Source organism: Camelus ferus, chromosome 13, assembly GCF_009834535.1.
Source record: "Camelus ferus isolate YT-003-E chromosome 13, BCGSAC_Cfer_1.0, whole genome shotgun sequence".
NCBI lineage: Eukaryota > Metazoa > Chordata > Mammalia > Artiodactyla > Camelidae > Camelus > Camelus ferus.
Genome location: NC_045708.1, coordinates 67,787,577 through 67,812,677, shown reverse-complemented (window position 1 = coordinate 67,812,677; position 25,101 = coordinate 67,787,577). Strand labels below are relative to the sequence as shown.

General features: G+C 42.8%; 1 protein-coding gene across 2 annotated transcripts; it reads left to right on the top strand.

Annotated features, from left to right (window-relative positions):
- Positions 1–24,776, top strand: LOC106731168 (guanylate-binding protein 4). Of its 2 annotated transcripts, XM_032494743.1 has the most exons (12): positions 1–438; positions 6,677–6,752; positions 10,133–10,328; positions 13,497–13,624; positions 15,616–15,725; positions 15,932–16,128; positions 17,480–17,725; positions 18,651–18,931; positions 20,144–20,356; positions 22,479–22,581; positions 22,911–23,104; positions 23,961–24,776. In XM_032494743.1, the coding sequence occupies exons 3-12, from the start codon at positions 10,139–10,141 to the stop codon at positions 24,186–24,188; spliced, it is 1,890 nt and encodes a 629-aa protein (XP_032350634.1). In that variant the 5' UTR covers positions 1–438; positions 6,677–6,752; positions 10,133–10,138; the 3' UTR covers positions 24,189–24,776. The 2 variants fall into 2 exon arrangements, with proteins under 2 accessions (XP_032350634.1, XP_032350633.1); XM_032494742.1 differs by lacking the exons at positions 1–438; positions 6,677–6,752; positions 10,133–10,328 and adding an exon at positions 10,710–11,445.
- The last annotated feature ends 325 nt before the right edge of the window (positions 24,777–25,101 follow it).

The window sequence follows — 25,101 nt, the reverse complement described above, 5'->3', positions numbered from 1 at the left end:
TGATTGTGGGGGCATTGGTTGAGTGCAGCTGTGTCCACCTGGCTGGGCTTCATTGTTGCTGTAGCTACATCAAGTACACAACAAGCTTCCCGTTCCTCCAATGGAATTCTGCCATGGCATTGATCTCAGAGGGAGGTCTGAGGATTTCCTGGGTATTCCTGTACCACCATCAACTTTTAGCAGACCTGCAGACCTGCATTACAGTCTCTCTCTGTGCCCTTGACCTATTCCATTGGTAGACTGCTGCATTTGTCACTCAAGGCAAGGCTTTGTTGAAGGCCTGTGTGCTCCTAGGTTCTCCAGGTCTTCCTGCTGCACCTCAAACCTTGGGAAGCCCAGTCAGCCTGTCCAGCCAAGGATGTCACACATCTCCTTCCCGGCATCTGCTGTTTCTTACGAGCACCTGATGGAGGCCAGCGGGACACTTTTTATGAGTAGGTATGGATTCCTCTTATGCCAAGTTTGCTCAAGATTCTAGCCCTCTCCAATGAAATTATTCTGTATGATACTATAGTGACTATATGTCATTATGCATTTGTCAAAACCCATGGAATGTACAACATCCAGAGTACACCCTAATGGAAACTATGTACTTTGGTCGGTAATAAAGTGCCCATGTTGGTTCACTGATTGTAGCAAATATGCCACAGTGATGAGGGATGCTGAGGGTAGAGGAGTATATATGAGGGGGTGGGGAGGGCTATGTGGGAACTGTCTGTATTCTCTGCTCAATTTTACTGTGAACCTGAAACTGCTGTAAAAGAATAGTCTATTAAAAATAAATAAATCAAATAAAATAGATAAATTAGAGAAAAGTATTCTAGCCCTCACTCAGTCTTTAAGAAATTTATTAAAATTTTACTTAATTTATTCTATTGTCTATAATTTGCTAATGGTTAAAAAATTTAAGTGGCTTCTCAAAGGACATTTGGACCCTTTGGAATTCAGTTTCTCTTCTTACCTGGTGACCTAAACTGTCGTGGATTTTTAAAAGCATTATTTTATAGATTCTTTGGTTCTTTCTTGATTTTCAGACTGTGAAAATATTTTCTTGGGGCATTTTGGAGTCCCAGCAACTTGGAACGCGGGTCTCATTTCTTTTGAGTAGTCAGTCTAGCTTTGCCAGTTTCACAAAATACCAACATTTTGAAAGCTTTGATTCTCTTACTGTAGATTGGTTTTCTGTTTCATTAAGTATGCTTTCATTTTTACTTTGGTTTATTCTACTTTTTCTGTATTTGTATCATGTGTAGAGATTGACATTTAGCTTGTTTTCAACTTTAATTGTCTACTAGCATGTGGCTCTGAGGCCACGAATTTCACTGAAATTAGCGATTTGGCTGCATCCTGAAAGTTTGATGTATAGCATTATCAGTATTGTTCATTTTAAATATTTTATAATTTTCAAAATAAAATTTTCTTTGACCTATAGGTTATTTATATGCATATAAGAATTTGTTGTTACATTTTTGTCAGCATTTTTTAACATTGTCTTATGGTAAATTCATATACTCGGCTAGACTTTAATTATTGAAGTTGAAAAAATACGTTTTCTACAGTGTTTGATCACAGTTATCAATATACGAAATCTCTGTTCAGTTTTGCTCATTCTCCTCTACAAATGTCCAACCTCACTATTCATTCCGTGTGTTTGCTCTAATGATCAATCATAGAAGTGGGGGAAGTGTGCTTTTAAAATTGTAGTCTTAACTATTCTTTTAGTTCTGCCCATTTCCTCTTAATTTATTGGAGACTACATTACAAAGTACATACAAATATAATAATATTATGTCTTTCTGGTAATCTGGAACTTTCATCAATTTTCTATATTATTATAGACAGGATTTTTCTTCTCTTTAAGTCTACTTTTATATGCTGCTGTATATTACATGCACAGACTATGATTTCTGTTTTCTTGTAACACTTGTAAACACTTCTGTTTTTATATGATACTATTTTTTTATTTCTACAGTGCTTTGTTTATTATTTCTGTAATGTATAAATAAATCCCCTTTCTTTATGTATGACATTTACATGGCATTGTATTTTCATGTTTCTCAAGAATAACATATGCTTTAGTTGATATTATGTACATATCATGCATTATTCCTGTTGCATTAATTTCACTTTTATTTACTCTATATTGCATATATGCTTTTGTATGTTATATAGTTTCACACTTTCCTTCTGCTTGAACTATTATAAGTTTATCTTTCTCTCTTCTGTTTTCTTTCAGATAGATTGAATATATTTAATTCCTCCATTTGTCTTCTGTTTCTTTAGAAGATGTGAATTGACTCTGTTGCTTAGCTCAGAATTAAAACATGCATTCCTAACACATCATGATTTAAAACAAACAATGGCTTTATTCTTCTTTTAGGAAAACAAGGTCTGGGAAGGTAAATGTATACCTTGGGACTTACATGTTATTATTATAGCGAAAATATTCCTCCCTGCCCCCATCATGTGACAGTAATCCTACCTCTTGATGATGATCACAGTCAATTATCATGACAACTCCAAGGACACTGACTCATTCCTGTGCCTGCTCTATTGGCGCAAGATGCCCAGAGAGAACAAGCAGCAGCATGGCTGTAGCTTACTGGCCCCTTAGTCCGTCCCCTGGTGGAAATATTCTCTCTCTCTAGGAACCAGGATCTCTGGAAACACAACCCAAGGTTTTCAAGATTAGGAAGCACAAATACCCCTAAAGATGTCACCACAAGTGATACTGAGTGGGAATACTAGTCATTCTGCCATTGGCCTCCAATCCCATTTTTATGCCTACTAGGGTGCACAGAACACTATCATGACTACAGGTTTAAGTTATTTACCTTATCCAGAACAATGGTACCCCATCCTCACAGTAGTCATGGTCAAACTGACCTCTCAGTTGCCTCTATAACAATGTGTTCCACAGCTCTGCTGGGAAAGCAAGTGTTGAATCATGTGATTTGTGGTAGAACCAGTGGAATGCATGTCCCACAACTGTGGACTCATTCTGTGTTGTGGAAGTGGCCAAACTCATCCCTAAGAATTGGGGAAAAAGCTCATCTTGGGAGGGATATGTTGACATACTGCTATGGTCTTTACCAGCACAGACAGCAAGCTAACTGAAAAGCTATAGTTTTAAAGAGAAATGTATATGTTTTCCTCCAAATTTGGCTGCTTTATCAAGTAGGACTTTCCTTGGTTTTTTTTATCATTATCAGGTACTGGACAGACCCAAAAGGCACAAAATAGCAGAATTCAGCTGAGTATATGGAAGTGTTGGGAATACTTTGAAGGAGAGGAAGTTTGTGCCTAAACAGGGTAGATCCTTGTCAGGTCATGGCTGCAATTTCTGCTCCCTTCACCAAGCAAGAACCAAGACAAAACAGAGAGGTTGACTGACAGACAGCTACACCACCTCTCATGCAGGAATTAGGTGAGCTGGTCATGTAGTTTAAGATTCGCATTATATGCCTATAATTGTACTATGACTGTTAGGCTCCCATATTCTTAAAACCTAGTGGAGATGAGTGAGAAGTTAAACACCCCCCATGAGGGATGTGTAGATCCAAACAAATTAAACCCAACAAAGCCAACCAGCACTGAATGAGACCCCATTGCAGTGGATGATTGCAGAGGCATTTGGAGCTTTCATTTTGCATTAGATCCTGGTTTCCCTTTCAGTGTAGCTCTAATGGACACCTTCTCCCCACCCCCATTCAGCAATAGTAGTCTGTGAACTCTGATCAGGTAAACCCTCATCTCCTAGTAAAAGGAAACATTAAACCAGCAATAATATTTCCGCTTTATAAATGGGATCTAAAGAGAGTTTACCCTGAGCACCATCAGTCCTACAGTGAGCTCTGACACCCAAGTGATAAATTAAATATTCCTCAAAGTTCCTTAAAATGGACACTCCCTGACAAGTGCTGCGAATGTGCAAAGGAGGTATAAATACACATCTGTCTTTAGCACCCCAAGACAGACACAGAAAACTGTCATTTCAGTATTCCCTCTACCTCATGTCCCAGACACACTACAACTGAGTCTCCTCAGGTGATACACTGCACTCCGGCTTGTGAGCAGGGTGACATGTTTATTACAGCCAGATCAGCACTCCAGCTCTTTTGCCTTACATTGTGTTCATTTCTGAGTGTCTGTTCTTTGACCTTGTTGATTTCTGTGCTCAGCAATGTACAAGTTGCTTCAGTTTTGTCTTGTTTTGGCAAACATTTTGTCCCACTGGCCACTCTCTCCAAGCCTAGAGCCCCCAAGCTTATGAATCTTATCCCGAGAGGGCCAATATTCCTTTGTATCCACATGTTCCTTACCTGAATGACTGCACTCAGATTTCTGAACTGAAAATGCTTCAAGTGTGAGCTGCTGACAACGCTGCTGCATCCCCAGCTGTGTTCCTTCACTAAACTCTGAGTAGCAGGATGGGAAAATGAGGCTCTTTCTGGCAGGATTCTCACCAGACACCAAGCTGAGTGCACTAGGTGACTAATAAACACAATGTCTAAAATCAGATGCTGGACCACTTTTTCAGAGTTAAAGTAATAGACAATGAAAACACTTAATTTCAGCCTCATTGACTGCCTTCAGTTTAGAATCTCATTTTAATCATTCATCCTTTTCCAATATTATACTTTTGGGAATTAGACTTATGGAATACAATTCCTTAAAGTATTTTTCTTGAAGCAATTACAGAAAATGGAAGCTGAAAATAAGACTATAAATTAATTCCCCCTCTGTAAATAAATATCTATCATGCTTTAAAGACAAACATATCTAAGTGCCCTTTCAGTCTTCATCTCAAAACACATCTTCACATCCTCATTGTCAACAATGAAAAGTTAACAGGAAACAGAAAAGAAGACAGCTTGAGAGACAAACAAGACCAAGACCTGGAGAAAAAGAAAGACAGAGAGAGAGAGGGAGGGAGACAAATCCCTTGGATCCAAGTAACTGAGAAAGGATTAACTTTGTTTGGTCTTGGGTCATGTGCCACATCTCTCCCTAAATCGATCATGGTGGCTTAGGAATTATAAGGCTGTGGTCATTTTCTCAGCTTGGGTTCAAATCTTAAATATGCCACATTTATTTTCAGGATTCTAGAAAAATATGTTCCTGACCGTGCTGCATATACTTTTAGTTATAACAAGCTTTGAAGCTCAAATATTGTATCAGTGTATTTTACAAAGTGAGCTTGTGGCCGTCCAGCTAAGGACGATGCTCACCTAGCTGCACGTGCAGCTGAACAAGTCCACGGATGGAACGTGCACCAGAGCATGTGCTCTGGGAGAGTCTTGGCCATGGATCTTTGCGACTGTAGCCCATCTGCCTTCCTCTCCCTTCCTTCCTTCTGACACACAGATGTGGTGATGAAACCACATCCCTGATGGTTAAAAACCTGTAAAAGGAGCTGGTAACTAACAAATCTTGAGCTCATCTTACAGAACAGCAGATAAAGGGACAGCTTTCTTTTTTCTTTCTTTCTTTCTTTCTTTTTTTAAAGCCCTCTTCTTGTAACACAACCAAAGTGACTGAAACCACTGGTACCAATATGGCTGAACAGACTCTGAACAGAACAGACTTGCTTGTCCCATGCGTGACTTATTTATATCCCAGCCTGCTTGTTTCACACCAACTCCCCATGAATATGCACACGCATCCCATGAAGAAGAACGGAAATAAAGTAGACCTGCACACAAACCAATGAGCTCACCTTTCCCTCACTTCCAACAACTTTTTCTCAAAGCCTAAGACCATCCTGCTCCTTTATCCCATCATTATCCCAAGCACCTCCCCTTCTGGGGGGCAGAGCTAAGACTTGTTCTCCTGCCTCATTGTTTGCTTGCCTCCCAAATAAACCCTTTCTCTGCTGCAAACCTCAGTGTCTCAGCGTGTTGACTCACAGCTCCTCAGGCAAAGGAATCTGGTGCCATAATGGCAGACATCAAGCTTATACGTGTTACGTAAGTATAACACCTTAAACATACACAACAATTCAGAAGGAATCTCAATCACCACCAACCACCAAATCTGGATCCACCCTAGACAAAGACAAGGAAAAAATTGTATGACAAAATAATAGTGAATATGTCTGGGCTATAAAATCAAGGATCTTATAGACACATGTACTGCTAATGAAGAAAAATCACTAATTGAAAAACAATACATTTCTTAACAAAGAAAGAGAAAGGAAATGAGCACATAAAATATTTCTGAAATTATAAAAAAAATTAATAAGCTCCTTTCCTCAAAAAAGCACCCGTGAGTGACAGACTATTGAACACTCTTGTCCCACTGTTACTGGCCCCACGTTCACAATTGGGTCAAGGACGCACCTAAGAAACCCATGTAGGAGAGACAATGTTGGGTTTGTTCAGCCAGGTGTGAAACCTGTCTTTCCCTGACTTCATCCAAGTTCCTGCCTGCAAAGGGATGTAGGAAGAAAGGAAGGAAGGAAGAGAAAGAGAAAGCGAGAGAGAGAAAGTGAGAAAGAAAACAAGAAAGCAAGCAAGAAAGAAAATAAAGGAAGTAAGGAGACAGTCTTTGCCCTTCCTAGAAATGGCCTTGTCCTTTCGCTTTCGTTTCCTGTAGACCAGACTGAAAACTGGTTGGATGGCTTTAACACCCAGCTCACCTTTCATCTTCTAAAGAGAAGTATCCATTTCCATAGGAGCCAAAGGCCAGAGGAGCTTCTCCTGCGCCCAGGGCAGCTGAGAATTTGATCCGCTCTGTTTCGCCAGCGCCACGTGAGTTTGTTCCTAAACTTCAGCTTCCTTGCAATTTGCCATGAACTAGCAACAAGCATAGCAAGAACTCCCCCAGAGCAGACCCCGCGCTGCAGGCGGGGTGGCTCGGGCGCCAGCTCCGCTGGAGGGAAAGCGGCTGGTCTGGCGCCGGGCTGGTTTGGCTCTGCAGCTCCGTGTGGATGCAGGGCAGCTGCCAGGAGTGTCCTGGGTCCGGGAATGCAGCAGAGATCTGTGCATGTGAGAGGGAAGAATGTGTCCTGCCTCATCTGAGGAAAGAGGTTGGAGGTCCTTTTTAGCACTGATAACACTTCACCAGCCTCTTCCCAGAGGCGCTGGATGGGGTCCCTACCAAGTCAGGTCCCTCCCTCCTGGCCCTCCTCCCCACCTCAGACAGGTCCTGCCCCTGCCCCTCTGGGCATTGGAGAAGCAGAGAAAAGATGGCCCTTGACATATAGACAGCTTACATCCTGAAAGACTGACCCTGGATTAGTTTTGTGTTAACATTTGCTATTCCAAATACTGCAGAGCTGGATTATGTGCAGTAGTTAAATGTGGCTCTCAGTTAAAAGCTATTAAATGTAACTGTAAGTCTAAGCAAGTTTGTTTATCGTGGATTATTTGTAATGAGTAGCCCACACATGATCTGCCTCAGGGTAACTTTGTAATTGCTGAAGACACAGGGCATGTGGTATTTTTAACCATCACCCCAGGCAACTCTCAGGAATAATCTTTGCAAAGTGTTGATCATCTTCTGCCATCTAGTAGCACTATTCTGTTTATTTAGTTTCAAATTTAAAAGGGTTCTTCGTTTTTGTACCTCAGTATAGTCTGAATTAAAAACAACATCTTTGTAAACTCATTGACTGTTACACAAAAGTTTATCAATATTCAATCTAAAAAGTGACTTCCAGAATTCCTCTTGCTTATTCACCTTAAAAATCAACCAGTTATTTTTGAAGTAAAAGTGGGTTTGTTCAAGCATAGCAGTGGAATTGCAATTTGGGACAAGCAAACTCTAGCAAAAGCCATAAGCAAGTCCAAGAAACAAAGAATAGGAACCTTTTTTTATAAAGAAAAAAGAGGAAGTTGGGATGGATTGTTTTCAAAAAAGTCCATTGGAGAAAAATAAGATGATGACTGGTTCTCATTGGCTGAGGAGTCTGGGTGGACAGTTCTTGTAGACCTGCTCCTTTGGGGAACTGGTCTTGATGCCTTTCCTGTTGATGATTCTTCCCTCGGGGCCTGTCATTGACAAGTATTTCTGTAACTGACAAGTGGTGCCGCATGGGAGCGCCCCCTTCTGGCCTCCACTTGAGTGAAATTTCCATTTATTAATTTTCACATAACACAGAAGTAAAAGGTCTTTTTAGTCCCCCATCTCTTCTCCCAATCCACTATAGAAAAAAGAGAAATTATAGATAGGAATTGTGTTAAACAAATTCATGGTTTTTTTTGTAAGAAAAATTGTTTATACCTTACGTTTCTTGGCAACTGACAGCTCACAGAATGCACTGACACAGCCTAACACATTGTCTAACTTACTTGCTGTTGAAAGAGTAAATTAATGCAGGAAACGTTTTTTTTAAAATTTCTGAGAACCTACATGTTACCAGTTGTGCAGTAGTGAATCAGGCAAGAATTCTTGTTTTCCATATGATATTGATAAAAATTGAGGCTTAAATTGTCAAGTTCCTTTGTCAAGGTCTCAACAGACAGTAAGAGACTTGAACTCTTGGGTTTGAACCCTGGCAATCAGACTGCAGACCCACTCTCCATCGGAGTTGTCCCTCTCAGCTGTTACAGCCGGGCCTCCCGGGCATGCTCAACATCCTCTTGGCATGTGATGTCCCACTTGCTTGCACCCAGGGAGGGAACTGCCACTGCCTAAGGACACAGCCAATCCTCCGCCTTCATTCAGAAGTGACCCACCCTGCCTTCGGCATTCTGAATACTCAATTTTGAAACACTACTTATTCAGGGTTAACTTGGTACCAGCATGATTTTTAGGAGCAGAATGAACATTCTGACGTATTTATTCCCCTAGTGACCCTAATGAACCATATATATATATAGTGCTGCCATTTTACAGAAGGAAAATCTGAGGCCCAGAGAAATGAATCTTTCTGGTGGTCACACAGCTACTGGAGTACAAGGAGTTGTGACTGTTGCTTCATATTGTCTCTAAGAAACTAAAGGGACAGTCAGAGCTCTCTGACTGCTCAATCTGAGTATCATGAAACACCCGATCATCGTGCTGGAATCATTTAAGTAGAATCTGGCCCAGATGTAAGACTCTGACAGATCTAGGCAGATGCCCCTTTTGCTTGCCTCTCTCCCCTATCAGCCTTAATAATCAAAGATGTGCTGTCATTTCAGTTAGTAAGTTAATGATTGCATGAACGACTTTGTGTAGTTAGCACAAAGATCTGTCCTGTTGTGTTTGAGGGAGAGCTGGGTTTTTCATCTATCCTTCTTTCTCTCATAGTCACACCTCCTCCAGCCCATTCCTGCTCCCAGCGATCCACAGAATCTGTCCTCACCAAGGTCCCTGATCATATTCCTTTTCCCTTTATGGCTCAGGCCTTCGCTGACTACCCTCTATGTAAACTCTACCACCAACACCTTCTGTCCCATCCTTAGTTGTTTTCTTCAGATCGTTTACCATAATTAATAGACACTTAGTGTTTTGCTCCTCCACTTTCTATAGTATCTGCCTTCTCTGTTAGGTGGAGCTCCAGGAGGCAGGGATTTGCATCCATTTTGTTCACTGTTTGATACTAAGCACCGAGAACAGTGTCCAGCACACGGTAGTTTCTCCATAAATATATATCCAGTTACTGAGTGACCAAATCATTCTGGAACTCCTGAAATCTTCTCTGGTCACTCCTCAGCTCCTTCAAGCCCCTTTCTGCCTCTAATAACTCAAAAAGTGATAGTGTTCTCAAGTCTCCACTGGGAGAAGGGTATAGCTTAAGTGGTAGAGTGCAGGCTTAGCATGTCCGAGGTCCTGGGTACAATCCCCAGTACCTCCTACAACAATTAAAATTAGTAAACCTGATTACCTATACCCATCAGATAATATTATAAGATAACCTCAGAGATGTGTCAGGTCTCCATCATCAGTGGCTTGTTTTCTCATCCTATTCACTATGTGCGTCATGTTGGCAAGGTTGTTCTAGGGTTCATCTGAGTATAACTAATAGAGCGCTCATAAGCTACCTGTATCCGGCCTTGGCACAGTAGACTAGTAGTTATTATTGAAAACATAGAAAACATAGAAAATTGATATAAGTTCCACAAGCAGAAAGCTCACGTGCACGTGACTTGTGTGACCATGAGAGGTGAGCTTTGTTCTACTGAGTTGTTGCTCTGGGTTACAGCTTCCCATGGCATCTGGACCCAGCATGATGAATCCCGTCTGTCTGGTGGAAAGACAGAGCAGCCAGATGACAGTAAATCCGGATGCACTGAAGATTCTCAACCAGATATCTCAGCCTGTGGTGGTGGTGGCCATTGTAGGGCCATATCGGACGGGAAAGTCCTACTTGATGAACCGCCTGGTGGGACAGAACCATGGTGAGTGCTGCTCAGGGCTGCTCAGGGCCATGTGCTTGGAAGCAGGGATAATGCAGGTGCTGAGCATTCTGCTCCAGGGTCCATCTCAGGAAGAGCCTAACCCCTCCCACTGAAGGGGACTTCAAACTCTCACCACCAAATTTATAAACTCATACACATTTCTTTATGAAATTTACTCTTTTGTCCATTAACAGAGAATTCCCACACATGTCAAACTACCCACCTCCTTAGTCCTGATCCCATCCACTGCCATCTGCTCAGGGGCTCACTTGCATTCAGTATTCTCTTCTTTTCTCCTTCATCACTTTTGTCCTAAACCACAGGGGCATTTCAAGCAGCACAGAAACACTATTCAATATGTACTTTTTTTTTTTTTTAAAGGAATGGAATGAAGAACGGACAGCAAAATCCCTGGATCCCAAATCTCAGTGGGGCTACTACCCCTTTTTATGGCTTTATTTCACGGGAAAACTTTCATAAACTATACTTTCTCTTTCTCTACATAGTATTTTCTAATATATGAACTAGAACACATGCAGAAGAGGGCATAAATATATGTCTATTATATATATAAAATAAAGTCGATAAAGCAAAGGGATTATCTATTGAGTCACTGCTCAGTTCAGGAAAAAAAACATCACCAACCCACAGAAGCCCATGTCACTTGCATCAAACCCTAACTACAGCTAAGCAATATTTTGATTTTTGTGCTGTATTCTTTCAGGCTTCCTGTGTAAACATGAGTTTACAATCTATGTATATGTTTCTGAAATGTAGCTTGGACATGTTATAGGAAGTTGCATGCTGGTATAAATTAGGATCTTGCTTCATACTCTCGCTAAGTTGTTTACAAAGTCGATCTAGTTCATCATATGTGTCTATAATTATTTTCACTGATTGAAGAGCATGCAGTTGGCAGAGGGCACCATGGTGTATTCACCCACTGGTGCTGATGGACATTTGTATCACGTGCAGCTCTGCTGCTTCATGAATGGTGCTGTCATGAGAGTACTTGTCTCTGTGTCCTGGTGCCCATGTGCACAGCTTCTTTGTGTGATGTGCCCAGATGTGGACTTGCTGAGTCAAGGAGCCTTTCTGTCTTCAGCCTTTCTAGATGGTATTGAACAAACTTTTAAGCTTCCTATTCAATGTGTATACTTATTAGAAGTAATTTAGAATTCTTCACATCCTCATGAAGTTGGTAATACACTTTTAAGTTTTGCTGATGTGGTGTGTGTGTAGTCGCATGCTATTTGCCTCAATACAATTAAATTTGAGCACCTAGTCACACAGTTATTTGTGATTTACATTTCGTATCTCAAGAAGTTGGGGTTTTTCCTACCAAGTTGCCTACTTGTTTCTTCTTGATCTGTAGGACCATCTGCCTACATCCTGTTGAGCATTTCTGTCTGAAAGAAACATTCACCATTTCTTTCCTAATGTCCTCTTCTGTGGCTCAGTGCCTCTCAGGATTAGGGGATAGGACATCAGTTCACTAAACTCAAAGGATCCCGGGAATGTCTCATTGTCTCTCTCAGACTCTATGTCTATTTCTTTCTCTCTCTCTAGTTTTTTACATTCTTCTCTCCTTCTTGCTTTGCAATCTCTCATTGGTTTCAAACAAAACTCACAATTTTGTCTTTCTCTTAGAGGATCTCTTGACCACAAATCAACGAGTTTTCCTTCCCAGGCTGAACAAAATTGTCTTGTTTTTTTTCCTTTTGAGGGATTCAAGATTTGAGAACTCTAAGAAAAATACACCAGTCAAGGAGTTTCAACAATGTTCTTTTTTATTCTATTCGAGATAATATCAGGCAATAAGGGAGTCATCTACCTTACGAAGGATATCCCTACACTAGTTGTGTTTTGAAACACCTGAACTGTGGCCCACCACACCAGTCATATCTCAGGAAAAGCAACACACACACATACACACATACGTTTCTGCCCAATCAAAGATGGTGAGCAGAAGCAGGTCACCACTCTCTCCTTGTGATGTCTTCTTTCTGGTCCTTATCTGTCTTACTGACAGTGATGAGCACCAGGTACACCTTGTCTTTTCTCCTGGGAATGATCAGGTTGCTCTGCATTCATCAGCAAGCAGTGAAGTACGATTATGATGTAGAATAGTGCATATCATCTCAGGTGTTATAGCCCCTCCATGTAGAACACACCATGTATGGAAATTGAAGGGCCTGAGCCATGCTGACCCGTGCTCCCCTCGGTGTGCCATCACATCCATTTCTGTTCTCAGGTGAAGGCGGCATTGGTAGATGACAGATGTTATAAATCTTGGACAAGATACATTACCTGCAGTGTCTCAGCCATACACTTTGCATCTCTCCCTGTGGGTTTAAGGCTTTGCAAAATAGATGAAAAATTCTGACAGGTCTTTTATGCTTTCCCTTATATTATATCCTGAGTCAAAGAACAAATAATTCATCGCTTTTCAGGAGGAGACAGAAAGGAGGAAAATCCAGAAATATAGGGGAAGGAAAAGAATCTAGCAAAGCTGACATATCATAAGGTGCTTGAAGGGCACCGATGATCCACTTAAAGGGTAACTGTGGATGCTCAGTGGCAGGACAGCTACAGGAGCACCAGCAAGGGAGAGTGAACTAGTGAAGAAGGTGGAGGCATCAAGGGAGTGGCAAGAGCAATAGCCAGGCAGCCATTGTAACTCCTACAGCCTGAGGGGACAGGCAGTGAGTGGATAATACAATGTGCCAAAGACCAGAGCTACTGAGTGGAGCTAAATGAAAGGATATGTGACCAAGAGAGAGGAGCAGAGGCCTTGGGTCACTGTGGGTCACCTGGGTGGAAGAAAAGCCAGGCACCTGCTGCTAATCCACACTGGTTCATCTCCATCAGAAAGTGGAGGAAGGCAGCTCTTCGGTGTCAGATAAAAATAGAAGGGTTAATAGAGTTTACATTAATCTCAGAATGTGACAGTTTGAGCCATTAATGGTAGGAGGTGAACAAGTGACAGGAAGTATTTCTTGAGGTTGTTCTGAAGAGGTACAGATGTTGGATTTGCTGTTCTTGCTGAAATGGAGGAACCTCCCTTTCAGAAAGGCTTTCACGTGCAGACAAGGGTAGCCAAGGCAAGCCGTACTCAGCCTGGACCGTCTTCTGTCACTGCACCCTGCTTTCTTCTCTTCTTCGCAGGTTTCTCTCTGGGCTCCACGGTCAGGTCTGAAACGAAGGGCATCTGGATGTGGTGTGTGCCCCACCCCTCCAAGGAGAGCCACACCCTGGTCCTTCTGGACACCGAGGGCCTGGGTGACGTGGAAAAGGTAAAGCAGAAAATCTTCTTTGTTCTTGATAGTCCACTTATATTTTAACTTATTTTAGTTTTAAGTTTTGGAGGGAGGCGATTGTTTTTTTTTTCCTTTGAATAGAGGTACTAGGGATCTCGACCCCAAGCCCCCCTGCATGCTAAGTACATACTCTACCACTGAGCTCTACAATGCCCTTCCACTTACATTTTATTTTCCCTTCTCAATTTAAATTTAATGACATAATTCTATATACTGCAAACCCAATGTTGAATAAGAGGTTAAATTCTCATCCCTTGAATCTATTCTATAATAAATTAAATACTTTGAGTATTATTGAGAGATCTTACTTTTCACACTGGGGTGAAAGATCCAAGTTAGCAAAGACTTACTGGTCATCAGAATTCCAGGGCTTGTGTTCAGTGCCACAGACATCGCCGTGAGTGAGGTCTGGGCCCAGAGCCTCGTTGGGGAGATAAGAAATATACAGAGTTACCAGTACATGGAACCATAGGGTACGGAAAGTGAGAACCTACCCCTGCTGCTCATTTGGGTACACAGACTGCTGGAATTAGTAACCCATGCGACCAAGGAATTCTAAAAGTTAAGATGTCTGCGGTTAATGGGTTTAGAGGCAGAAATCTGGAAAATAGGGTTTCAGTGAAATACGCTATTTCAATTATCTCCAGAAAAGGTTCAGCCACATCAGGGTCAGTCATGAAAATTTTAGTCCAAGCATTTGTGCTGTGAGGAGAGATTCATCAATGACGTCTATAAATAGTGCACTCTGGCCCCCAAAAGTACTTGATGTGGGGTAATTGTAGAAGATCGGATTTTACACTCCTGCTTGCAGTCATCTTTTCCCCTTTATATTAGTCTGAGTCTATGTCAAATTTAGTGGCCTTGAACCTTTAGCTTTCATTACTGCAGAAAAGAGCTGTGATATGAATTCAGACATTCTGAATTTAAACATTCAGGTTTAAATATTCAAGAATCACCTCAGTGTCAACCAAAGATGACCTACAGTTCCTAATAGTCTGTAGTTGGCATAACCCTCTTCTTCTTACCTCATTGCATTTGTCAAGGAACTAGAACATAGCAAATTGTAAACTGATAGCAAACGAACACCTGCTGCCCTCACTACATGTCGTGATAGGATCTGACTCCCTTCCAAGGCCACTCAGGACTTGCTCTCATCTCGTTTTCAGCCTCACCATCTCCTAGCACCGCCAGGAGCACCACTTCAGTCAAATAAATTAGCCCTGTGATTCCTCCGTGGGATCGCATTTCCCAGCAGTACTGATTCACTTCTCCCAGTCCTTCCATCTGCACTGGCCCTTTCTCTCCACAAACCCACGTCCCGTCAGTTTTTAAAGCCCAGTTATTTTCATCTGAATGCCATCACATCTCTGACAGACAAAAGGACTTATGGCTCTGAATTCAGAGTACTTTTCTTTGGTCTTTATTTTATTTTATTTTTTTCATTCGATCTTTGTCCTTCGCATGAGAACATGAGGATCCACTCCAGGCAGTTTATCATCTTGGATACATTTATATGTTCGCACATGTATCGGCCCCTCTAGAAAGCCATGTCACTGGTGCTAGGGACTGTCCTGTGGAGCTTTATAGCAACACAAGCAAATGCAGTATCTGGTGTTTTCTAGACACACAATGAACAGCTGATGAGTTTAGGTAAGTGGCATTTGTGTCCCTAATGCGGGCCATAATCAAGAGAAATTTGCAAAAGTATCATTATTCCCTTATTGCTTAGATTCTATGTGCCAGGCAGTGTATTAAACACGTGACAGACATTTACGGTGTCATTCCGTTCTGCTAAAAACTAATGCGACTAAGGCCCTGAGAGGAGAACACGTCATCATAGGAAAGGTTTGGGTTTAGCATTGTTTTGAAGTTTATGTCATTTGCCATCATGTTGAGTTACGGTACAGCTGACAGAAAATGATCAAGCGAATGAGAGTATGAGGTGTGGGGACCCCACTGCTTTCTAGGGTGACTCCAAGAGCGACTCATGGACCTTCACACTGGCCGTGCTTCTGAGCAGCTGCTTTGTCTACAACAGCATGAGCACCATCAACCACCAGGCCCTGGAGCAGCTGCAGTATCCTTCCCGGACCGGAAGCCCCAGGTCCAGTTCACTGAGTCGGTGTAAATGCCACTAAGGCTACTTCCCTTTCCCATGACTCCGTTCTCATGGCTGAGAAGAAGGGGAAATGGGGCAGAGAGGAATTCTGATAAAACTTGTTTTGTGGAGCGATCTGGAAATTGTGTTGCGGGGCAACTCTCATTCCTTAGCTAAGATCCCAGCTATGTGACCGAACTCACTAATCTGATCAGGACAAAATCCCCGTGCAGCTCTGATGATGGAGAGGACTCAGCTGATTTTGTGAGTTTCTTTCCCGACTTCGTGTGGATTGTGCGAGATTTCATGCTGGAGCTGGAGTTTGATGGACACCCCATTACTGAAGATGAGTACCTGGAGAATGCCTTGAGGTTGATTCCAGGTATCAGAGCCTGGCCAGGCTGCTGGGGGGGTCAGGAGGTCATGGGGTCTGCAGAGCCCTGCCACCCAGCATGTGACCTCAGTCTTTATTTGAGATTGGACTTGTGCTGGGTGAATGACAAATGTCATGGCTCCAGTCATTATTCTTGTGGAAAAACCCCAGTGGTCAGAGTTTAAGTTCACAGAGGAAATTTAGAATCCAGTATTAGATCAAATGATTTCAGGAAACTTGATGCCATGAAAAACCGAGGCTCACACATTTATGTTCCATATGAAGTGCTTCTCCTTTCCTGTGCAAAATAGCTCATCAATACGGAAATTGGTTAACAAAGAATCACAAGGTAAACAAAAGAAATAATCTTTGAAATTCTCTTTGCCCTGTACATTGTACTTGCCCATATAGCCACATCCCTCATATACAGGCTGTTTGTACATTGAAAATTTCAGAAACAGCATAGTCATGTTCTTCCAGGAAAACTGTCCAATGCCTCGTTTCCTCTTTCTCATAACATCACACTTCATTCTAGAGCCTTGCCCGACACGTGATATAATAAATTAATTTCTCAACTTATATTTAGCAGAGAGGATAATGGTGGTACCCAAAAGCAATATGCATTTGGTTTATTTAATCTTTTATTCATCCTTTCAATAAACATTTATTGAACTGTTGTCATACACCCAGAGATGCTCTGTATAATACTGTCACGTCCAATATAAAAGAATGCAGAGGACTGCTGAGGTCCAAGCTTCACGAAAGCTGGTCTCAACATGAGAGGGTGTACACTGAAGACATTTCCAAATATATTTACACCATGTGTATTTTTTGACTCTGATCTTATAAAGCTGTTCATTTACTGTCCTGAGTATTATCTGCTCTCCACATGTGATCTTCCCAGCAAGGTCATATATATCCTGACCATGATGTTACTTTACCGCCCATATTTCCTCTCTGTCACAGGGTCTGTCATGTCAGAAATACATTTCTGACAAGTTTTGTATTAATGTATCTTTGTAGAAAAGTCTAATAACGAGTTGATCTGCTGCACATCATGCAAGAACTGAGGAAAATAATCATAAGATTTTTCATTTGGAACAGATCCTCTCCTTCTTGTTCAGAAGCACTTCCTACACTCTTAGCTCTGTACCAAAAACAAGACAAAAGAAAATTAAAAACAGGGAGGGAGGTTTCCATGCCCAGGGTAGAGAAGCATAAGTTCAATTTGCATGATTCAATAAAAGGAGATTTACAGGCAGGGGAGCCACAGGGATGCAAAGCTCCCTGGAAAGGAAAGTCCTCACCCCCTGACCTGAAGTCTGTTTCTTCAGTGTTTATTCTTTCTCCACTTCTGCAGGCAAGGATCCCCAAGTCCAACATTCCAACATGCCCAGAGAGAAGATCAGGAGTTTCTTTCCAAAACGGAAGTGCTTTGTCTTTGACCGGCCTGTCACCTCCAGAAAACTATTAGTCCATATGGAGGATGTGCCAGATGACCAACTGGATGAGAGTTTTCAGATGCAGTGCAAAGATTTCTGTTCCTATATCTTCACCCATGCAAAATCCAAGACGGTAGGAGAGGGGGTCACGGTCACTGGGGGAGGTGAGTCTTTCATTGCGGCCTCTCCCTCTGTGGGTCAGGGTGTGTGATGGAGCTGTGAGCGCACTCTGGGTTTGTCAGCAATTGTGTTTCCTTCTGTATGTAATGTGGGAAAGTAGATGTTCATGCCACACACTGAAATGCATGCTTCTTCACTAAAATTTTCCTACATCAATGTTGTTGAAGCCTGTCAACCCTCATAATACTATTACAGTAATAGTATAAGGACAGGAACCTGTTAAGTTAGGAAAAATGCACATTGATGAGACGTCTGATGGGATAAGTGTTGGAAGTGATGATACACAAGATGTTCTGTGAGTTTGCATGAATGAGGAAACAAATACCAGGTCATGAACCATGTAGACTCACTGAGTGAGAGACAAATGCATACTCAGTCTCACGTCCCATGCTGACTTCATGCATTTGCCCCCTGGGCAGTCACACGGGGCCCTGTTCTGAGATGGGCCCTGCTTGGTTTAGTATTTCTGCCACTGTCCTGAAATTCTTGATGACACTTTTACATGGGGACCACACTTTATTACAAATAGTGTGCACAAACTGTGTATCTTACATACGTGTGTAATTAGTTCTGTTTATTCTACTACACTGGGAAAGGATGTTCTTGGAGACCCTTGAATATATTGTTCGAGATATTTCACCTAATATTATAATGTGATGCATTTGAGAATCATAAGTTGGAGTGAGTAGGAGACACAGTGATGTTATTATAAGGAAGAGGATTCATGGAAGAAAGAGAAGGAGGAGACAAGGCTGAAGACAAGATGAAGATGAGAAGAAAGTGAAAGAAAAATAAATTCAGTCAAAGCCTAGTGATTTTTAGAATGCTGATCTCTAAAGCTAAAAAAAACCCAAACAAACAAACAGGTAAGAACTGTCTCTGCTGCCCTAAATATCCTGTGTCCATCAGGGCTGGGGACGCTGGCGGTGGCCTATGTGGACACCATCAACAGTGGGGCAGTTCCTTGTTTGGAGAATGCAGTGATGACTCTGGCGGAGCGTGAGAACTCAGAGGCCGTGAAAAAGGCAGTTGCCCACTACAGAAAGCAGATGGCCCAGCGCATGACCCTCCCCACAGACACACTGCAGGGGCTTCTGGACGTGCACGTGGCCTGCGAGAGGGAAGCCATCGCTGTCTTCATGAGGCACTCCTTCAAGGATGACAAGCGGGAGTTCCAGAAGAAGCTTGTGGTAACGTGCCTTAGAAGGTCTCCTTCCTGAATCTGTTCTTCTGGAATGATCCCAGACTCCCTCTTTTGTCCCCATGGCTCATGTGCTACTCATCATAAAATGAGTTTAGATACTTATGACTGGCAAGGTCTGTGGGCTACAGTCCATCCTTTTTCTAAAAGTTGGGCTTTTATTTTGGACTGTGAAACATGAATTACCCTCTGCTTAGCAGTGTAAACCAACACACATTTATTGGCTTCCGTTCCTTCAGGTCAGCTCCCAGCCCAGGGCACATGGGTGGTCTCAGTGCACTGTGGCTGGAGATGAGGGCTTTGTCCTCACATGGAAGCTGCAAGGAACAGCCCTTCGTCTTCGACCCAGCCATAGTGCATTGCAGCTGCCACTTTTCTGATCTCTCTGACTTCCTCTTCTGCTACCAACAGGAGAAAACACCTTTGAAAGGGCCTGTGATTAGGTAATGTCCACTTGGGTAATCTCCATTTCAGAGTCAGCCTGTGCCGTGTAATATAATTTAAACACGGGATGAGTGTTCATTGTATTCACAGGTCCGGGGAATCTGCAGAGTGTGGACAACAGTGGGGACAATTCTTGGAGATCACAATTCTCCTTGCCATAGTCACCTTTATGGAAACTTTGATTTTTGACCATCCTACAAGTTGCAAAAATCTTAGTTCACATAGAGCAAAGCCAGCTCTGTTGTAATTAATAAGTTTACGCAAAAAAAGCCTGTTCTTATATTTTCACACACTCAAATCCTTGATGAGAAAAGAATCCATGAAGAGTTCGGAACTCTGGGGAGTGTGTTGTTAATTCATTAATAGGGAAGTGACTTGCTAATTACATGTTCTTATCCATAGCTCTCAAGTTTTCAGAAGAAACTCTACTCCCATTCATAATGAAAATTTCATTTCTGTTGTGGGTGAATGGCTGGCTGTTAGTCCTACTACAGTTAAGGGAATCATGGACATCACACCTGCCAACCCCATCATTTCACAGGTGTGGAGTCTGAGCCCACAGGGTTTCAGAGACTTCCCACAAGGCACACAGAGAGCTGGTCAGAATTGGGGCTAGAACTAGTCTCCTGACTCCATGTGTATTATCCTGTGTTTCATGCACCCAGTTGCTGTCAGACTGCTTCTTCTAAAGGAACGCAGTTGGAGTTTCCCTTCTAACAGGTTATTTTTATCGGATTTCCCCACATTTCTCTGGCAGGTCACCATCCAAATAAAGAAGGAAGAATTCTTGTTGCAGAATGAAGAGGCATCTGTCAAATACTGTCAGGCTGAGCTCCAGAAGCTTTCAGAGCCCTTGATGGAAAGTTTTATGGAAGGAACTTTCTTTGCTCCTGGAGGACACAAGCTTTACTTAGAAGCAAGGGACAAGCTTGAACAGAACTATATGCAGCTGCCAAGGAAAGGAGTCAAGGTGAGGAGTAAGGGGATTGAAAAAACAGCAGATTGGAGTCAGAGGGTCTGTGTTAATTCATGTGGTTGCCAGGTTCTGCCTTGTGCAGAGGCCACTATCTGCTGCTTGGGACCAGGTCACCAGGACACTGACTGTGGAGCCCTGGGGGGCTATAGTGCTGGGTGCTGGTGAGGGGAGTAAGGGTCCAGGAGATGCTGGGATGTTGGCCACCCACTGGTGAGTGAGGCCATATCACAGGGTTAATATCAGCCAACCCAGAGCACATAGCCAGGTCCTGGGGTCTGGGTGCCGGACCCAGGGTGCCAGAGCATGTGTTGGGTCACTGTTGGTTAGAATCTGTTCCTGACAAAGTTGGTTGCTGGGTCAAGGGGTGTCTTGAAGCTTGTGTTGAACTGCTTGTTGGGCAGAGCCCAAGCCCAGCTGGTTCTCTGGCAGGATCTGGCCTGTTTGTGGGGAACAGGCTCTGCGGGGTATAGGACTGAGTCTTTTTTGTGGCTGGTGTCTTCCCACTGGTGGGTGGAGCTGGGTCCGGGGTCTCTGGCTGGAGGGCAGTGCACTCAGGGCTTCAGGTCTTGTGCCTGTACGCTGGTGTGAGGGGCTTGGTCAGGATCCCGTGTAGAGGTGGCTGTGGGCTCAGGAGGCCCTAAGGTAGCCTGTCTGCTGATGGCTGGGGCTGTGTCCATGCTGATCTAGGTGCTTGCCCTCAGGAGTCCCAGCACGGTCACCTGCAGACCGTTGGGTCAGGGTGGTGATGGATCTTGGGGCTAAAAAGCTAGAGAGAAAATTCCAAAATGGTGATTGCCAGCACCATGTCCACAAGGTAGAAGGAGCTCCCCAAAATGGTGCCAACAGTGTCTGTCCCCAAGGTGACCTGCAGGTGCCCTCTGCCTCTCTGGGACACTCTCCAGAATCAGCAGGTAGATCTGACCCAGTCTCCTCAAATTATCACTTCTGCCCTGGGTCCTGGGTCCTGGGTCCTGGGTCCAGGACCATGTGAGGTTTCGTGTGCACCAATTATGGATGAGTCTTGGGGGAAGGATATAGCTCAAGGGGAAGAGGATAGAGTTCAAGTGGTGGAGCACATGCTTAGCCTTCACAAGGTCCTGAGTTTGATCCCCAGTACCTCCTCAAAAGATAAATAAATAAATAAACCCAATGATACACCTCAAAAATAAATAATTGAGTAAAACATTTTGAAAAACCTGTTACCAATCAGAACAAAAGCAGTATACAAGCAAACAAAAGAGAAGTCATTATTTCTGTTATCCTTGTGGGACTCCTGGAAGCGAGCCCCACTGGCCTAACCTCCTTGGGCTTCCTGGGGCTAGAGCTGTTACTGGGGAGCCCAGTTGGGGTTTAGACCCCTCGCTCATCTGGGAGAAGGTGTGCAGTTCCCTTTATTCTCCAAGTTGTGAATAAACAACCCGGGGGAAGGGATTTGTCTACGCTACAAATGCTTGTGGTTTCTTCTTTGTGCTTTCAGTTATAGCAGATATTTTTTGATAGATTCTGTATTTATTTATTTATTTATTTATTTATTTATTTATTTATTTATTTAGTGGATGGTTGTTCTGCAAATACTTGTGTTTTAGTTGGCCTGTGAGAGGAGGTGATCGCAGGGTCCTTCTGCTTTGCTGAATTGCCTAGACAATCAATTTAATAATCAGAACCATGGTGTGGTACCACTGTCATCCTCATTATGAAATTGAGAAAATGCTACATGAAAATGATAGTTGCCTGAGATCACACAGCCCATGAGTGGTGGAGCTGGTGGGTCAGTGGCATGTTCTCAGCAGGAATTCAGAGCTCAGAAGAGAGCTCAGGAAAGCTTCCTGGAAGGGGAGGTAGAAGCTACAAGATGAAGTTAAAAAAAATGGAATTATAATAGAGAAAGATTAGATGAACATTATTCAGAAGGAAAATGATGGGCAGGTACTGTGGTTGCAAACAGTGGAGGATGGTTGGTTGTAGAGCTGCACATGACTCTGACATATGTGACACTGTCGGATACTTTGAAAAATGAAGATTTCACAGGGTCCAATCTGTAGTTTTACTGAACAAAAATTTCCCCTGCAATAGACTTGGCTGCCTGACAAATACTTGCTTTTTGCTGCTTCCTCAGGCAAACGAGGTCCTGCAGAGCTTCCTGCAGTCCCAAGCAGAAATGGAGGAAGCCATCCTGCAGGCAGACAAAGCCTTCACAGATGCAGAGAAGGCCGTGGCAGGTACAGGGCAGGGATGAGCCCACAGATGGGAAGGTGATTCCTGTGCTGCTCTTTGACTGGTATGACAGCAAACACTTCCAGACACCAGGGACTTCTTTTCCTTCTGTGGGAGCTCTCTGATATGTCTGAAGACAACTCTGGGAGGCTGGGTTGCATGTACGTCTGATCATTGCCTTTCCATCCCATGCTGAAGCGTGTCTTCCTGATGTGGAAGAAGGCGTGTTCAGATTCCCTCCAGCTATTTTAAAGTCACTTTAGTGGCTGAGCTCAGGAGGGTGCAGCTCGGCATAACTGATATTTCTTCCCTCTTGAAAATTCTTATTAAACAGCTGAACGTGCCCAGAAGGAGGCCGCTGAGAGGGAACAAGAATTGCTAAAGGAGAAACTGAATGAGCAACAGCAAAAACTGGAGGTGCAGGAGCGAAGCATGAAGGAGAACCTAGCACAGCTGGAAGAGAAGATGGATAGGGAGAGAGAAGACCTTCTGAGACAGCAAGAATGGGTGCTGGAGCACAAGCTGAAGGTAGGTCTGGAGGGGCCTGGGCAACACCTTATGGATGACACCCCAGCTCCTTGGGAAGAAAGGAGCAGAAATTCTACCTAAAGTCAGATCCCACAGGGAAATCCAAAGACATTTGATTCATTGTAACATCAAAGTGATGTGGGCCGAGCAGGAGGCTTACGTCTGTAAGTCTCAGCACTTCCTGTAGTCTTAGGGTTCACAGGGTCCAAATTACATGACCTGGGTTCCTAGGCTGCTATTTGTGGTATCTATAGGGTCTCACTTGCCCCCATGTGAACAGGACTTCAGTCCTGTGGTTCTTAGGACTTTCAGTATAACCATCAGAGGCATGAAATAGACCTGCCCCTGAAAGAACCATATTGTGCCTTGTAGAAAGGACTGGAGGCTGAAAGCTCTACAATTTGCAGCCATTTTTTCAAGGTCCACCTGACTCATGTTACGCATCTCGAGTCAATGCATTTTTTTGTCTGAAACTGGAGTCTGGTGACAGTATTCAAAAGAGAGTCAGCAGTTGCTGTTATCTGTGAAATATGTGTGGTCGTGTTACCCCAGGGCAATAGGAAGTAACTGCAATTCACCTACATTCCTTCCCAAAGTGCATTCTTAGTACTGGGGCACATCACTGAGACAGTTCTCAGGCCTGATCTGGGCCCACGCCTCCCCACCCAGTTAGATTGTTCTGAGGGACCGTGGGAAACTGTAAACCCTGCCCAGGTCCAAATGTTTGCAAATATTGGCCAAACATCAGAAAGCATCTCGGGGACAGAGAAACAGACCCGTGTTTAGCTGCTGCAGCTGTTAGACACACACTGCTGACCCCCGGGTGTTTTCAAGTGGGATTGTCTCGTTTTCACAGATGCAAGAAGAACTACTTACAGAAGGATTTGAAAAGAAGTTTGAGGCATTAACTAGTGAAATAAATAAGCTAAAAGAAGACATTGAAAGAACCAGAAACAATTACCCCTCCATGATAGCACAGGCCATTGATTCAGTGAGAACCATATACATTGAATTGCAACCTGGGTCTCATTCAGTATTTCGCTTGTGGCTGAAATTGCTCAGGGAGACTTTTAGAAGGTTTTAGAACTCCTCTTAAGTATATTTTGGACGATTTCTTATTTTGAATAGAGTAACAGTATAGCTCATTTAAAAAATATGTGTCATGGTAGTTTTCTTCAAGGAAAGTTTAAACATAAAAAATGATTCCCAAAGAGTTACCGAAGTGATTACCAGGGCCTGATGTCAAAAAGAACAAAAAAATGGATTGAATTAGTTAATTTGAAGAAATGGAAAAGAATCTGGAAGACAATGATGAATTATAGAAAAGCCTTAAGGAAAGCAAAAAAAAAAAAAACAAAAACAGTAAGAGGACGTACGTTTGCCGTCGGGGACACAGCGCCAGTGAGCAAAGTGCAACAACCACATTTTTAAATGTGCAAAAATATGCAAAGAGAATAAAAGTGTTTAACTTCACTAACTCTATATGCAGAAGAGATGAAGATTATACAGTAAAGCTAGGGAAATAAGTACACGATCTTGTGGTAGCTCGAGGCAAAGACAAATGTGACCATGAGTATACATATGTTCGTGTATAACTGAAAAATTGTACTCTATAATGGAATTTGACACAAAATGTAAAATGATTATAACTCAATAAAAAAAGTTTAAAAAAAAAACTTCACTGACTCTAAAAGATATTCAAAGTAAAATTAGGAAGTAACTGTGTCACCTCTCAGATAGGCCAGAAAGTCCTGGTTGGCCAGGACACTGGCGGGCAAGGGTTCCAGGAATCCAGCTGTGTCTCATGTCTGCCAGGGAGAATGCGAAAGGTGCCAAAGTACATCAAGCTTTTAAATGCAAATACTGTTGATCCAGCAAGACAACATTTAGGAATTCATTTTACAGAGCTTTTGACCCAAATTGAAACTGGCATATGTAGTAGTCTGTTTGTTGCAAGACTGTTCAAATTCCACAAGACTAGAAACAACTTTCAAGTG

Coding starts and splice junctions, on each gene's coding strand:
- LOC106731168 (XM_032494742.1), top strand. CDS start 11,235: ATGCAGTTGGCAGAGGGCACCATGGTGTATTCACCCACTGGTGCTGAT. Junction 13,625..15,615: donor GCCTGGGTGACGTGGAAAAG/GTAAAGCAGAAA, acceptor ACTGCTTTCTAG/GGTGACTCCAAGAGCGACTC. Junction 17,726..18,650: donor GGTCACGGTCACTGGGGGAG/GTGAGTCTTTCA, acceptor TGTGTCCATCAG/GGCTGGGGACGCTGGCGGTG.